Genomic DNA, 15,509 nt, shown 5'->3' on the forward strand with positions numbered 1-15,509 from the left:
TAAATCATATTATTATTATATTATTGTTTAATTAAAATTTTAAATTATAATAGAATTATTTATTCTATTTTATTTTATATTATGAAATTATTTGATAAATTATTTTATTTACCTTATTTTCCTAATAAAAATTAGCATTAAAATAATAATATATTATAAATATAATCGAAAATATTAATTATAAAATAGCAACTAATATATTTTTATAAGATTAACAACTTATAAAATTAACAATTATATTTATGCGGTATATATTAATGATTAATATATTGCCAAAAATATTAATAGCCTATTATAATATATTTTATATGATTAATAAATCTATTTTATGGAATATATCAGGGGCAATTTTACTATTATATAGTCTCTTGAATTACCATAATATACCAAACATGTTACTAGTGGATATCTAAGATCTTTAATCATTAAAATATATCATATCAAATACGGTAATCTTAGATCATCAAGAAATCAGATTAATCTACGATAAAAATATCGACAATCTAAGATCATCTTGGTGATCCAATAACACTACCTAAGAGTTTATCAAGCGCATGGTGGACATTTTATTTCTTTTGCAGCGCCAAATGACCGTGTTCCTCCTCCGCTCAAGAGACCCGAACCAAAATCCCAACTACTCCGCCACATTCCTGCGGCCCACCGAATGTTCCATGCACTCCACTCATCATCACCGTCCATTTGACGAAAAGCTACATACGGACGTGTGAAACGCCAACTAACAGCGGCACACGTTCCTCTGGTGCACCAGACTTCCACGGATTTCTAGAAATTTTCAAGTCCGCTCTCTCGCCGCTTCGCTTGTTCTTTTAAAGGAGCGGGTCTCTAGCCGTTTCCGGCTGAGCGAGTCTTTTCTTCTATTTTTTCTGAGATCGATCGCCGGGGAGGAGGATTAAAAGAGGAGGAGGCGGGAAGGACAATGGCAGCGGTTGCGACGGAGTACGGGGTGAAGGGATCGCCGGAGACGGAGCACCCCCGGAAGGCCATCGGGTGGGCCGCGCGGGACGACTCCGGCGTTCTCTCCCCCTTGCCCTTCTCCCGGAGGTCTTCTTTTTTTTGTTCCATCTTTCTCTGATCTCTCCTCCAATGCCGGCATTCTCCTAAGATTCTTTTCCTTTGGATTTGTTTTTTCTTTCACAATCTCTTTGTTCTTTTGGTCTCTTTGAGTCCTATCTCTTATAGTTGTTGATCTCCGTGATTCTTGTTTTTTTCCTCTAAAAATAGTTGGTCGGTCCTTATAGCTGTATCATTTCTTGTTCTTTTCCTTTTTCCTTTTTCTTGTTTTCTTTTTGAAAAATAAGCGTAAATCTTCGTTTTCTCTGTACATTTTTTTTCCTTTGTAATTATTTGGGTTGTTTTTGATTTAAACATGCCTATTTTTGTATAGAAGAGATAGGCATTATCCTCTCTCGCCAGTCTCACGACTGCTCCCTGCATGGGAACAGAATTTTTTTCCTCTTGGGAACGAGCTTCTAATTTACTATCGAACAACCCCGAGTCGCCGCTTATCTAAAAGAAAGGCAACTCCTAGGCGTAGGTTGGTCGGTTCTTTTGTGGGTCCGTTTGCGATTGTCCTCTTGTTATTTAATGCGCGTTGACTCGCACCCGCTTTAGTGAATGCATGATTATTTCCCTTAAATATTGTTTTTAATATATATTTTGCATATTTTGGTATAGAACTCTAAATGCTGGTTATTGGCTTTATTTAGTAGATGTTAATATGTAGGGCCCTATACCTAGGTTAGGAAATATCTTGCTTATTTTATTTTTGAGTTGGGTAATTTGGTTGAGCCCATGGAAATTTGGTTGAGCCCATTGAATATTTGCTTTGAGTAGGTTGTGTGCAGGATAGATTGATCAAGTTGCACTATATTTACTACGTTATGCAACTAATTGTGAAACATAACATCAACACTCCTTGAATTAAATGTTAACTAATCCATGGATCTTTGTAATAACTCAGGACCTTGAATTAATTGTTTTTAATTGTGGACCACCTCATGGATAACTGTATATATATTCTGTTTATTCTTTTAAGGTCCATGTATCCACAGACCGCACCTTAATTTGCTCTGAATTTGGGCTGCCAAATTTAATTCCCATAGTTGAGTTGATGATTGATGGTCTTTGTGACTTTTGGAACCGTAGGACAAAGCTCAGCAAAATCACTGCAGCACAAAAAAGAAATTAGTTTTCCATGATCCTCGTTATTCAGTATTTTATCTGAGTAATGTCTTTAAAAGTTAGTTATTGCAGGTGAAACTCTTTGTTGAAATTTTGGCGACCTTGCCATTTTATTATGTGGCCTACTAAATATTTGAACTGTCAGGAGTTGATGATTTTTAATCTTCCATCAATGTTGTGGTTGCTCACAAATTTGTATTTTTTATGAATGGAACCTCGAATTATATTTAATAAATGTGTGAATGAGTAGTTAATAGTGATATATTTAATGGTCTGCAGGAATAATGGAGATTGTGATGTCACCATTAAGATACTGTTCTGTGGGATCTGCCACTCCGACCTTCACAGCATTAAGAATGAATGGAAAAATACCATCTTCCCAATTATTCCAGGGTATGCAACTTTTAACACCATGAAGCTTTTCATATTTCCAAAGTAATATTGTATTCAGGCTTCTGTGCTGGCTGTTTGTGGCTGAGGACCATGACCACCTGCTGCAAAATATTTCATGTATGTCTGCTTTATGATCCTTTTGCAGCTGGTGATCTTCTGTCCAAAGTTGGTAATTTTTTCTGAACACATTAAAAGAATAACATGGATGACTTTTTAATGAAGAAACTCACTTTCTGATTGGAATTCTATTTGCTATATTTTCAGTTCTGTAGACTTTATTCGCTCTTTACTACTCATGTTACTGTTTTCTCAGGAAAACTGATCAAAAGTTCGCTTGTAGTTTCGGCTGTTATTACTAGCTCCAGGAGCTGGGCGTAAACCTCGTTTTAATTTATAAATTTTACTTCCCATTTGGTCCATGTCCCTACTCATACAAACGCGTAAATCCTGAGTAGTTTACGAGGTGCAGGCAAATTTGACTGCTTGTAAGTTTTTGGTCAGGGAGAACATGACATGACTGAACTCTTTTACTCTTTTTTCCCCTGCCTTGGAACAACAACTGATGGAACTGCATTTTCACGATTACCTTTGGAGTGGGAAGCCTTTTTGTCTGTTTTCTTTTCGGTGAACTCTTTTCTCGTTTTCCTTTTCTCAAACTACGAATGAAAATTTTTAAGGCAGAACTTTTTCATCCGGTTCATGTTTTGATCTAGCCTGCTATTCTCTTATGACTCCTTAAAATGAATTTAAAGAATATAAAAGCCTGCAATTTTGGAACTACTCCCAAAACTGTTAGCATTCTTCTCTTGATGATAAAGTTGCAAGATCTAACTATCTTCTCCAACTTGCTTAAATAATGGAGAAATTATTTATTTACTTACTGCCAGCCTGGTCTTAACCAGTGCTTTCAGCATATTGCTCGAATCTATTGGAAAACTAATTCTAGTGCCAATTCTAACTCAAGGGTTTTTACTGCATGACACAGTGGATAACAAAAGCTTGCTCCGAATTATGTCTCCACAATCCATTATAAAGCAGGATGGTGAAGTGGCTTCTCGGCGATTGTATCTTATTATTACATAAAACATTGTTTTGGCTGTGGACATGCATGGACATCAAACTACTTTTCAATCTTTGCCCAAGAAAATAAGACCTCGAGTGTCAGGAAACAGTAATCATTATTCATTTGTTATCCTAATTCAGGTTGAATACAGTTGGATAGGCTTAGTATTTTTTTCACTTGTTAGTAGGTAATAGTGGTTAATGAGTTTCTCAAACTCTCAGTTCGCTAAATTTGTCAGTTATGAGGCCTAGAAATTAAACCTGAATGACTGGGAAAGTTCTCATCAAAACAGAGTAGTGCTTAGAGGAGCAGAAGTACTCAAAATTGCTTCACTCTCCAACACATTCATGAAGAAGTACAAATCAACTCCCACCAATATATCAAGCAAATTCCTAATATCAGCCATAGCCCTGAAAAGCACGAAGCTTTGGTGGTTTACTATAAAGAACTGCACATGGGTTGTTCTTTTGCAGGCATGAGATTGCGGGCATCATTACTGAGGTAGGGCGCAAGGTGCGGAAGTTCAAGGTCGGAGACAAGGTGGGGGTAGGGTGCATGGTTAATTCTTGCCACTCCTGTGACAGCTGCAAACAGGGATTTGAGAACTACTGTCCTAGAATGATACTTACTTACAATTCCATCGACACTGATGGAACGAAGACATTTGGAGGTTTTTCTGATATGATCGTCGTTAATGAGCACTTCGTCATTCGGTTCCCTGAAAATTTGCCCCTAGACAAGGGTGCACCGCTGCTATGCGCAGGGATCACGGTGTACAGCCCGATGAAATATTTCGGACTCAACGAAGCAGGAAAGCATCTTGGGGTGGTTGGTCTTGGTGGCCTTGGCCATGTGGCTGTGAAGTTTGGTAAGGCCCTTGGGATGAAGGTCACAGTGATCAGCTCATCCCAGCGCAAAGAGAAGGAAGCAATTGAAAGGTTGGGTGCTGACTTTTTCTTGGTCAGCAGTAACACTGAGCAAATGAAGGTATGAAATGAATGCAGACTTAAACATACATGATTTCTCCTGCTGCCTCATGTTCTCCTCTCTATCTGTCATTCATATGTGTTGTCATTGTGCTGTTAGGCTGCTATGGGCACCATGGATGGCATTATCAACACTGTGTCTGCAGACCATTCCCTCATGCCATTGCTCTTACTGCTGAAGGCCCATGGGAAGATGATCATGGTCGGTTTGCCGGAGAAGCCATTGGAGCTACCAATTTTTCCTTTGGTTGGGGGTAAGTATACAAGCCGCCAGCTTCGCTTAAATATGATGCAAGATTACTGGTTTCTTTCGTTTCATCTGATGTGAGTTTGATGAGGGGAATTACGTTGACCTGTGAACAGGTGGGAAGTTCGTGGCAGGCAGTTGCATTGGAGGAATAAAGGATACGCAGGAGATGATAGACTTTGCTGGAAAGAACAATATAACAGCAGAGATTGAGCTCATTGATATGGATTATGTGAATAAGGCAATGGAGCGGCTTGCCAAGGCAGATATCAAATATCGATTCGTCATCAATGTAGCCAACAGCTTAACTGCTGCTTAGTTTTGAGTCCCATGGACTCCTACACCAACATTTGCAACTATGGTTGTCGTTTTATGTTGATTTCCAATAATTGGTCCTTAGATTGTCCAATCCCCGAGTTGTACTCTTTAGGGCATAATTCCAAGTATTTTCTTCTCAGACTTTGAAGAAGCGCTATCAGGTGCTCATCAGTACAAAATATAATATGAGGCTGATGCTCGCCAAAGCATGGAAAATTAAATAATCTTTAAGCATATGCTATATAGTTCAACATGTCTTGATGACCATATAACACATGCTCGGTGGTATATGCAATACCATTAACGGTTGAGTACTAGTATGCGATATGGAAGACATACCGACACTTGGTATGCCGAACTAGTTCTTGTAACAGGTGGAGCACTGACATAGCAACAAAGTGGCACCTATATGGAATCCGATACCGAGAAGGCGTACTTTGGTAATATGTGTTAGATATTGTGGCAGATTTTCCACAAATGAAGCATTGTTTGTGCAGCAAATTGGCTGAACCAGGTTGATTTGTTATAGTTGGTCAAAGTAGATTATCATGAAGTGTCATTAGCAAGAGCAAATTATTGTTACCAATATTATGTCGAGTATCTTTGTTGGAAAAAGATCCAGCTAGCCATTATTGTACTTTATAGTACCAATTGTGTCACCATCCAATGCTTCAATGCCTTATCACTTAAGGCAAGGGGACGGGGTTTAATTCAGAAGAGTGTCATCCCTTGATTCGTCCTCTTATTATGTCACACCTCAAACCCAAACCCATCATCCAGGTCGATCACAATGACTGCACACTCTCTAAGGTAGGACTCTAGAGAATATGTTAGGCCTCAAAATAAAATCAAATACATTAATAGGAAATACACCTATTTATAGTATTCGAAACTTCTAAAAAAAATTTCTTAGCTCACTCCAACAACATGAAAGATAGAAAAATTCTACTCTAATAATTAGCAGCAAAGCTAAAAGTGCTATCATATTTACATCCATATCAAGTTTGAACTTCCAAGTGATTTAAACAACGTATAAACAAATAAACACGTATAACCAACTTAGATTAAACCTTTCTTATCATGATAAGAGATATAAATCATCTAGTCCTTCCGTACTCATCGTATACCAAACCCAATGCATGCATTTTATCACAATGCATGGTGATCATGCACCTAAGCTCAAAATTTATTTCTACTACTTTTGTTATGTCCCAAGTGATCATAATATTAATATTTGATCTATATCTATCACAATCTCCAATAATCTTAAACTCATGCTCCGATACTACTTCTGTCACGCCCCAAACCTGACACTTAGATCAGGCCACGTGACACGACAGCATACTCCTAAGGGCAGGGCCCTAGAAAATCAAAACAAAAAGGGTACAACATGAGGACTTTCTAGGAGGTCACCCATCCTCATACTAATATCGCCCAAGTATGCTTAATTGTCGAGTTCTGATAAGATCCGATGCATAAGAAATAAATATATCATTACTAGTTTCTTAATTTTGAAGCTCTAAGAAGCTCAAAGGGGGTGGTACGAAGTGGTCGTAGAGTCTCCTTCATGTGGCGCGAGATTGGGAGGTACTTGTCGGCTGCGACGGCAAACACCAGATGGTTGATAGGCAATGGGTGGAGTATTGATGTGACCGGCGATCCGTGGGTGGATACCCTTCCCCTGAGGAGTTGGCCGACCATGGTTGATACTGAGGTAGTGGAGGGGCTGCAGGTGTGCGATTGTGATAGCAGTTCGGGGTACATCTTGCTGAGAGGATCCGGTCCCTTCCGGTACCGGGATGCACGGGGCCAGATGTCAGAGTTTGGGGTATCTCGTGCAGGACCAGTGTCAGATTGGAAGATCTCTTCCGTGTTATCCAGCGGGAGCACGAGCCAGGGCTGGACTGCACTTAGATCTAGAGGTCCGAGCTTCACCCAAGGGCAGCACTTTTCTTATGGAAGGTGACGTGGGACCGCCTTCCGACGACAGCAGTGTTGAGCAGACGTGGCTTGGGGATCCTCGCAGAGTGCGGGACGTGTGGGGCAGAGGAGAGCGCAGGATGACTCCGAGGTTTGTTGTTGAGTTCACTCGAGTGCAGGCGACGGAGATCGAGCCCACTTTCTCTTCAGATAGACTTTTGACAGCTCGGGACACCTGGGGTTCCCTCTCTGCTCGGACAGCTCCTCAGACGGTGTTCTTCACCTGGGAGCCCCCATCTCAAGCTTCTTTAAGGTCAACTTTGACGGGTCTATGCTGGATGGAGGTGCGCGAGGAGGTGCGGGCTTTGTTATACGAGACCCGCACTCTAGGATGGTGGCAGCAGGCGGCTGCCAAGTGTTTGACGCATCGGTTTTCGGGATAAAGTTGCGGGCTGCTTAGGCAAGTCTTCGACATGCGCAGCAGGTGTTGCAGGCCAGTTCGATTATCCTAGAGGACGATTCGGCCACGATTATCAAGTAGATTCAGGGGGTCCGAGGGATGAGAGCACGGACCACCCCCTGATCCGGGATATAGAAATGATGACGCGGGTGGGGTAGCCTTCCAAGACATGCATGTATTTAAAGAGGCCAATGGGGCCACTGATTGGGTGGCTGCCTACGCAGCTCACCACTCAGGGTACATCCTATGGTCAGGAGAGGAGGAGCTGCCACGAGCACTCCGGGAGATTGTGTTTTTTGATTTTATTGGGTGTATTCGTACATGCATTGTATGAAAAACCCGCCAAAGCAAAAATAAAATAAAATAAAGATCTAATATCCAAATTACTCTTAAATCTAATATTCCTATCCTACATACTTCGAGATTAAATAAATAATTAAGAAATTAGAGTTCTACCATGATTAAAGAAATAGAGCATAAAATCTTTTTGGGCTTTTTTTTAATCTAGATGACTGCACCCCTATACAAGACCAATGCTGACCATAAAAACAGATTTACATAGAAAGAAAGACAAAGTCATTGGCTGGCACCAGCCAGATTCAGTAAGCATGGTGTATAACAATTCATCTGATCAAGAAAAAAATCGATCTCCAATCAAAGCAAGAGTAAAATGTCAAATTGTTAGATGAGTGACAAAGACCGGAGTGGAAGAAGGATAGGGCCAACCAGGTAGTAACATCTTGGTGTTCGGATGGATCGAATCCGAGCAGTCTTACAAGTCAACTCATGAACAAGAATCGGGCTATAATATAGATAGCTCAATAAAAATTGATGATGATAATGATGATGAAATTCAAACATGCTCAACAAATACCATGGTGGGAGGGGGGCATATATATGCTGCACGGCTACATGGGGCATTCGTAATGTCAGTCCAAGATCTGCCATGGGGTTAACCAAGGAACATGGAGAGGAACAAAGGAGAGGGAGGGATTCTCTATTGGGTCCACTTAGAAGCATACATAGAGAGAGGAAGAAGAGAGAGAAGAGGAAGAGGGAAGAGAAGAGAAGAAAGAGGAGAGAAAGAAGAGAGTGGCTCTCTTCTTCTTCCCCAATATAGGGGAAGAGCCCATCTTTTCCTCCTTTTCTTTGAATCAGGAACGGCAGCAGCTAGGCTGGTCGAGCTCTGGTGGTGGCGGCTAAGGGCGGTCCCTCCACCAAAGCATCATTGGCAACGGTGGTCGGCCGGTGCAGAAAAAAGGAGAGAAAAATCAAGATGAAGCATGGGATATCCACAACAACTCGGCCTAGATCATGGTTCATCTTCCTAACTGACGGCCACTATCTCAGAGATCTTGGGAGACGGTGAAGCTTGGCCTATTCCAACGACCGGCGATGGTGAACAAGGAAGAAGGTGACCGAAACAAGGCACCCCTGCTTCAAGGGGATTCCGGCAACTTGCCGGCTTGAATCAAGATGGATCATCGGCTAGAAAACCAAAAAAAGAAAGAGAAAAAGGCATTGGGTGATTACCTCGGTCCGACGAGGTGGTCTAATGACTATTTCGGCAGAGAATCGAGGGAGAACTCAGAGAAGAATTATTGGGATCGATGATGATTGTTGGAGAAGGATCTTTAATAGATGAGATCCTAGAGCTTATCCAGTGTTTGGATCAGCTTAGGACTCTCAAAGTCCGGCGAGATCGGGGGAAGAAGAAGACTCGGGTTGGGAGTCTTCCCTGCTTCCCTCATGCCACATAGCATAATTGGCCTTGGGCTCCAAGCCTACAAGCCCAATTTCACGAGCATTAAGGAGCATGGGGTGGCTGTAATCCTAGAAATCTAGGAGAAATTAGGGGACTGTTGGAGTCAATATAGTAGAGACATTTACAATCTAAGGCCTATTTGGATGCCAGTTCCCCACATGAGCTATCAAGGGGAAATATGATATTGTGAAAGTGGTTTTTGAGAAATCATAGTGTATATTTAAACACTTTAAATTAGATGACATAAAAAAGACTCTAAACATGCATACTCTTAGGCTAGTTCGCAAGCAGGATAAGAGATTAGGGGATAACTTGTTATCTCCAATAGATGCGGACAGTTTTGGAATGATAATTCAAAATTGCATTTGGAATAAAGTTTTTTAATCCTCATTTGATCATTTCCTAGTATTATAGTACATATGCAATGTTATTATTTATATAAAACGACAACTATGCCATTGTTTTTATTATTTTTGTATTGCACTAACCAAGCATGGATAAAATGTAGGGATAGTGAAATTCTAAGAACCCTAGGGAACCACTAATCCCTGGTTAATTCATAGTTCGCATTGTTGGGGATCCCATAATTTCACTTATTGGGCATTTATCCCAGAGATAAGATAGGATAAATGCCTTATCCCACCTTCTATACATAGTTTCCAAACTAGAAGTAAATTAACATATAACTTGTGCGATGCTCAGGATATGATTTTTTTCTCCTTTGTTTCAGCTGTTCTTGAAATGTAATATAACAATGTTATGGATTATAATAACTAAAAAGCTGTGATAGCTAATTTTTTATAGTATCATTTAATATCAGCTATAACTATAAATAATTCAAATGCTATCAAGTTCTATCAAAGTTCAGCATTTGTATACATGAAAACAAGTATTCTACAACAATAACAAGATCAGCTCTTGATAATGGATTAGATTGAACTAATAGTACCCTATTTTCCCCGTTCAGGATCGAAGTAAAGAATGTCAATATTTGAAACTTTTGATACCATCATATTGTTTTCATAATGTTCTGGTCTCCTTTTTCTAACCCAAGATTTTGAAGTACATAAAAGGTGGTGCCACAATCCTATATGCCTTTGGGAATAAACTCTTTTCATCTATTTTGTAAAGTCAAAGTTAATCTGGTAGAGTGACTCCACTGCTGAATCGATGAAGGGGCTTGAGTATGTTTGTGATTTGTACGAAATAACGGAGAGCAATTTCATGCGTCAAAAATTGCCACTTGATTCAAGCTAATGAACAAGAGTACCTATTTGGTTGATTCTAAGTTTCAGCATATTTGAGATCAGCCATTCCTAATATGCTTGTATTTAGATAAGTGCAATTAGTTTGCCAAATGATTATTAAGAATCATTGCTAATTTATTCTACAAAAAATTTTTTAGTAATGATAAGTTTTATCTTTATCCTTTAGTAGTAATAAGTCTTATCGTTATCTATTAGTAGTGATAAGTCTTATCCTTATCCTTTAGTATTGATAAGTCTTATTTTTTAGTGGATGTTTAATTTGAGTAGTAATCAAACATCCAACTCTATCTAAAAAGAGACCTTTGGTGTGGCTAGAGAAAAAAGAGTGGCTTGAGAAAAGGAGGGTGGTGTGAGAAAAGAGAGAAAAGGAGAGAGTGAGAGTTATTCTTCTTAATGAGGAATGAGAGAGAGCTTTTTCGTGTAGCTATTTTTTTTTAATAAAGTATTTTTTCTCTTTCCTAAGTATTTTTCTTTGAGAGTCTCTTTTTTATTTTTTGTTTGGCATTTGTTCTAAATCTTGGGCCAGCACGGTCGATCTACTCTGCGTAGCCTGCCATTCTACATGGTATCATAGCCAGATTGGATAGTGGTTGAGCAGTTTGCAGCTTCATTCAATTTTTTTCAAAGCTTAGTTTTGGAGCGGCGACTTGATTGTTGGTGGTTCGTGTGTTCGTAACTCAACGTGGTTGAAGATCTTCCAAAAATTCGTTGTGCAGTAGTGCAAGCATATGGACTCTTGTTTGGTGATTCAAAAGATGAATCATTATGGTTGATGCTACTATCTTATCTCTCTATGAGTTCAACATGTTTAACCTAACCAACATTAATATGAAAGCTTTTGCTATTACCACTTCTCTCCATAAATCTAAGAACACCAGTTATCTAATTTGGAAGGCTATTGTCAAGTCTTATTTGAAAGGACAAGATTTATAGGATATCTTGGATGAGTCAAAGATGATGTTGATAGATACTCTAAACGACGAGGTTGCGAGAAGAAAGTAGAATCTGAAATCTAGAAAGGCGATGTGGATTATTCAAATTTCAGTTGATAAAAAAAAATTATCTCTACATCTAGGATATACAAAGAGCCAAAACAAGTGTGAGATATTCTTGCGGTTGTCCACTCCAATTCTAACAAGGTGAGAAATATTATCCAAAAGTTACCTGAAGAGTGGATTTTGGTTCTAGATCTTTCTAAAAATTTGGAAGAAGATCAGAATTGGTTTAAAGATAAAAATTTGAAATAGCAGAAGCTTGATCAGTTAGAGACTGGTTCATATTTTGAAGATTCTAAGCATAGCAAAATTGATCAGTCTGAGGGTCAATCAGGTCTAAAAGAAAATCTAGAATAGGAGCAGCTTGATCACATGGATGCTATATCAAGTTCAGAAGATATCATTATTGAAGTTGCTCAGGAAGAGTCAAAGGATGCTACAGTTGATCCATCTATAGAGATCCATAATGAGAAATCAAATAATGCAGAAGAGTTTTGTGCTGAAGCTATCAAGATATGGATATTTATAGAGATTTAGTTAGCCATGAGGTTGAAAAGCTGACTAATTTTGAAGTAGTTTTAGTGATCAAACAGAAACAAGACATGCTTGGTGGAGATGATTCATGTTATGCCTTGGTACTCGAGAAGATTTTTTTAGTATACCAATGATTTTGAAGCAACTCCAAAGTTCGAGCTTTTAGAAGATTCTATGAATGAAAATTTAATTTTTATGTAAAAGCCAATTGTATGCAGATACTTGAAGCTGCTCGAGTAGAGGTATGTGAATATAGCAAAAGCTTTACTGTTAATTTTACAAGTGTGCAAGTAACAGCCAATGTTTTGGTAAGCAGCGATTATAACTAGCAACCAAATATTCATTTGAATAAGTTGGATGCTCAATAGAATCTTGACATTATGATCGTAGAGTCAATGTTGAAAAGAAGTGTTGGAGGATATCGTCGATTTTGATATATGCATTAAAAATGATGAGCAAGCAAAAAAGTTAATATTCAAGCCAATAAAGGAATTCTACTATTTAATTATTGGTTTGACAAGTTATTACATATTGTTATTGTAGTAATAATAGCAAAGGTGGTTGTGGCATTTCACAACATCAGCAAGCTCAGCATTGTCAACATGGACTTCGCAATAAGGCGGAGTGTTGAGAATCATTGCTAGTTTTATTCTACAAGAATTCTTTAATAGTAATAAGTCTTATCTTTATTCTTTAGTAGTGATAGGTCTTATCCTTATCCTTTAGTAGTGAAAAGTCTTATCATTATCCTTTAGTAGTGATAAGTCTTATCCTTATCCTTTAATAGTGATAAGTCTTATCTTTTAGTGGGTGTTGAATTTGAGTAGTAATCAAACATCCCACTCTACCTAAAGAGATCTTAGGTGTCTCCTTTGGTGTGCCCAGAGAAAAGTAGAGTGGGTGAGAGAGAAGGAGAATGGCGTGAGAAAAGAGAGAAAAAGAGAGAGTGAGAGTTGTTCTTCTTGGTGAGAAGTGAGAGAGAACTTTTTTGTGTAGCTCATTCTTTTTAATTAAATATTTTTTTCTCTCTTCTAATTATTTTTCTTCCAACATCTCTTCTCTGTTTTTCTTGTTTGGTGTTTGTTCTAAATCTGAGGTTGGCACGGTCAATCTACACAGAGTAGATCTACTGTGCCGACCTAAGATCTAAAACAAACACCAAACAAGAAAAATAGAAAAGTGATGCTGGAAGAAAAATAATTAAGAAAAAAAATTTAATTTAAAAAAATTCAATCACACGAAAAGACTCTCTCTCAGTCCTCACCAAGAAGGACAACTCTCACTCCCTCCTTCTCTCTCTTTTCTCACACCATACTAAAAGAAACACCAACGGCTCCTTTAAATAGAGCATCGCTAGGTGGGATGTTTGATTCCTACTCAAATTCAATACCCACTAAAAATAAGACTTATCACTATCAAAAAATAAAGATAACTATCATTCACTAAAAGATAAAAACTTATCACTACTAAAGGATAAGGATAACTATCACCCACTAAAAGATAAGACTTGATAACTACTAAAGGATAAGTATTCTAGTAGAATAAAACTAGGAATAAAATCTTAGAGTCATTAAAACAAATAACCAATTAAACAAGAATTCTAATCGGATTAGGACTTGGCAATGAATCACAACACCCCCCCCCCCCCCACACACACACACATTGCGATGTCCATACCAACAATATTGAACCTGTCGATGTCGTGAAACGCCACAACAACCTTTGCCATTATTGTTGCAGTAATAATATGTAATAACTTATCAAACTAATGATTGAATAGTAGAACTCCTTCATTAGCTCGAGCGATAACTTCTTTGTTGGCTCGTCCTTTTCAATGCATATGTCGAAATCGGCGATGTCCTCTGGCATTTTTCTTCAGCATTAACTCTATGGTTATAGTGTCAAGATTCCATAGAATGTCCGGCTTACACCAACAATCATCAAGTTGCCAATTGCAATAAAAGTGAACATCGACCATTACCTCTACTTGAGTAGCTTCAAGTATCTGCATATAATTGCTCCATCATACAAAATCAAATTGTCGTGCATAGAGTCTTCTAATGGTTCGAACTTTGGAGTAGCTTCAAAATCAATTGGTACCCTAAAAATCTTGTTGAGTACCAAGGTATAACATGAATCATCTCCACCAAGCATGTCTTCTTGCTTGATCACTAAAACTACTTTAAAATCAGGGAAGCCTGGAACCAAAATCCACTCTTCAAGCAACTTTTGTTTAAGATATCTCACCTTGCTAGAACTTGAGTGGACAACTACAAGAATATCCTATGCTTGCTTTGGCTCTTGTATATTCTGGATATGAAGATAATTTTTTCTATTAATTGAAACTTGAAAAATCTACATCACCTTTTTAGGTTTTAGAATTTACTTTCTTCTCGCAACCTCGTCGCTGAGAGTATCTATTGGCATCATCTTTGACTCATTCAAGATAGCCCACAAATTTTGTTCTTTCAAATAATACTTGACAATAGCCTTCCAAAATGGATAACAGGTGTTGTTCAACTTACGAAGAGAAGCGGTGGTAGCAAAAGTAGCCATATTGATGTTAGTGAGGTCAGGCATATTAAACTTATTAAGAGAGCAGATAGTAGCATCAGCCATGATGATTCATCTTTTGAATTACTAAAACAAGAGTCCACATGCTTGCACCACTGCACAACGAATTACTGAAAACTCTTCAACTACGCTAAGTTACGAACCCACGAACCACTAACAATCAAGTTGCAGCTCCAAATACTACACTTCGAATAAATCTGATCAAAGTTACAAACCGCTCAACCACTGTTCTAACTTGTCTTTGATACCATGTAGAATGACACGCTACGCGGAGTAGATCAATCGTGCTAGCCCAAGATCTAAAACGAACACCAAGCAAGAAAAATCCAAAAGAGACACTGGAAGGCTCTCTCTCACTTCTCACCAAAAAGGACAACTCTCACTCTCTTCTTCTCTCTCTTTTCTCACGCCATACTAAAGGAAACACCAACAGTCCCTTTAAATAGAGCATCAATGGGTGAGATGTTTAATTCTTACTCAAATTTAACACTCACTAAAAGATAAGACTTATCACTACTAAAGAATAAGGATAACTATCACCCACTAAAAGATATGACTTATCACTACTAAAGAATAAGAATAATTATCACTCACTAAAAGATAAGACTTAATAACTACTAAAAGATATGTATTCTAGTAGAATAAAACTAAGAATAGAATCCTAAAGTCATTAAAACTAATAACCAACTAAACATGAATGCTGATAGAATCTCAACAATGATGACAGCTCTATGTTATTTTACAATTTTTAGTTAATGTCATCATCACTAATTCAATGAGATCT

At 38.3% G+C, this 15,509-nt stretch overlaps 1 protein-coding gene across 1 annotated transcript; it reads left to right on the top strand.

The window, feature by feature from the left end:
* The first annotated feature begins 918 nt into the window (after window positions 1-918).
* LOC103723340 (8-hydroxygeraniol dehydrogenase-like) lies at window positions 919-5,443 on the top strand. Its single transcript, XM_008814227.3, has 5 exons — window positions 919-1,062; window positions 2,482-2,595; window positions 4,132-4,645; window positions 4,745-4,898; window positions 5,008-5,443. The coding sequence occupies exons 1-5, from the start codon at window positions 938-940 to the stop codon at window positions 5,208-5,210; spliced, it is 1,110 nt and encodes a 369-aa protein (XP_008812449.1). The 5' UTR covers window positions 919-937; the 3' UTR covers window positions 5,211-5,443.
* Window positions 5,444-15,509: the final 10,066 nt, after the last annotated feature.

Source organism: Phoenix dactylifera, chromosome 12 (assembly GCF_009389715.1).
Source record: "Phoenix dactylifera cultivar Barhee BC4 chromosome 12, palm_55x_up_171113_PBpolish2nd_filt_p, whole genome shotgun sequence".
Taxonomy (NCBI): Eukaryota; Viridiplantae; Streptophyta; class Magnoliopsida; order Arecales; family Arecaceae; genus Phoenix; species Phoenix dactylifera.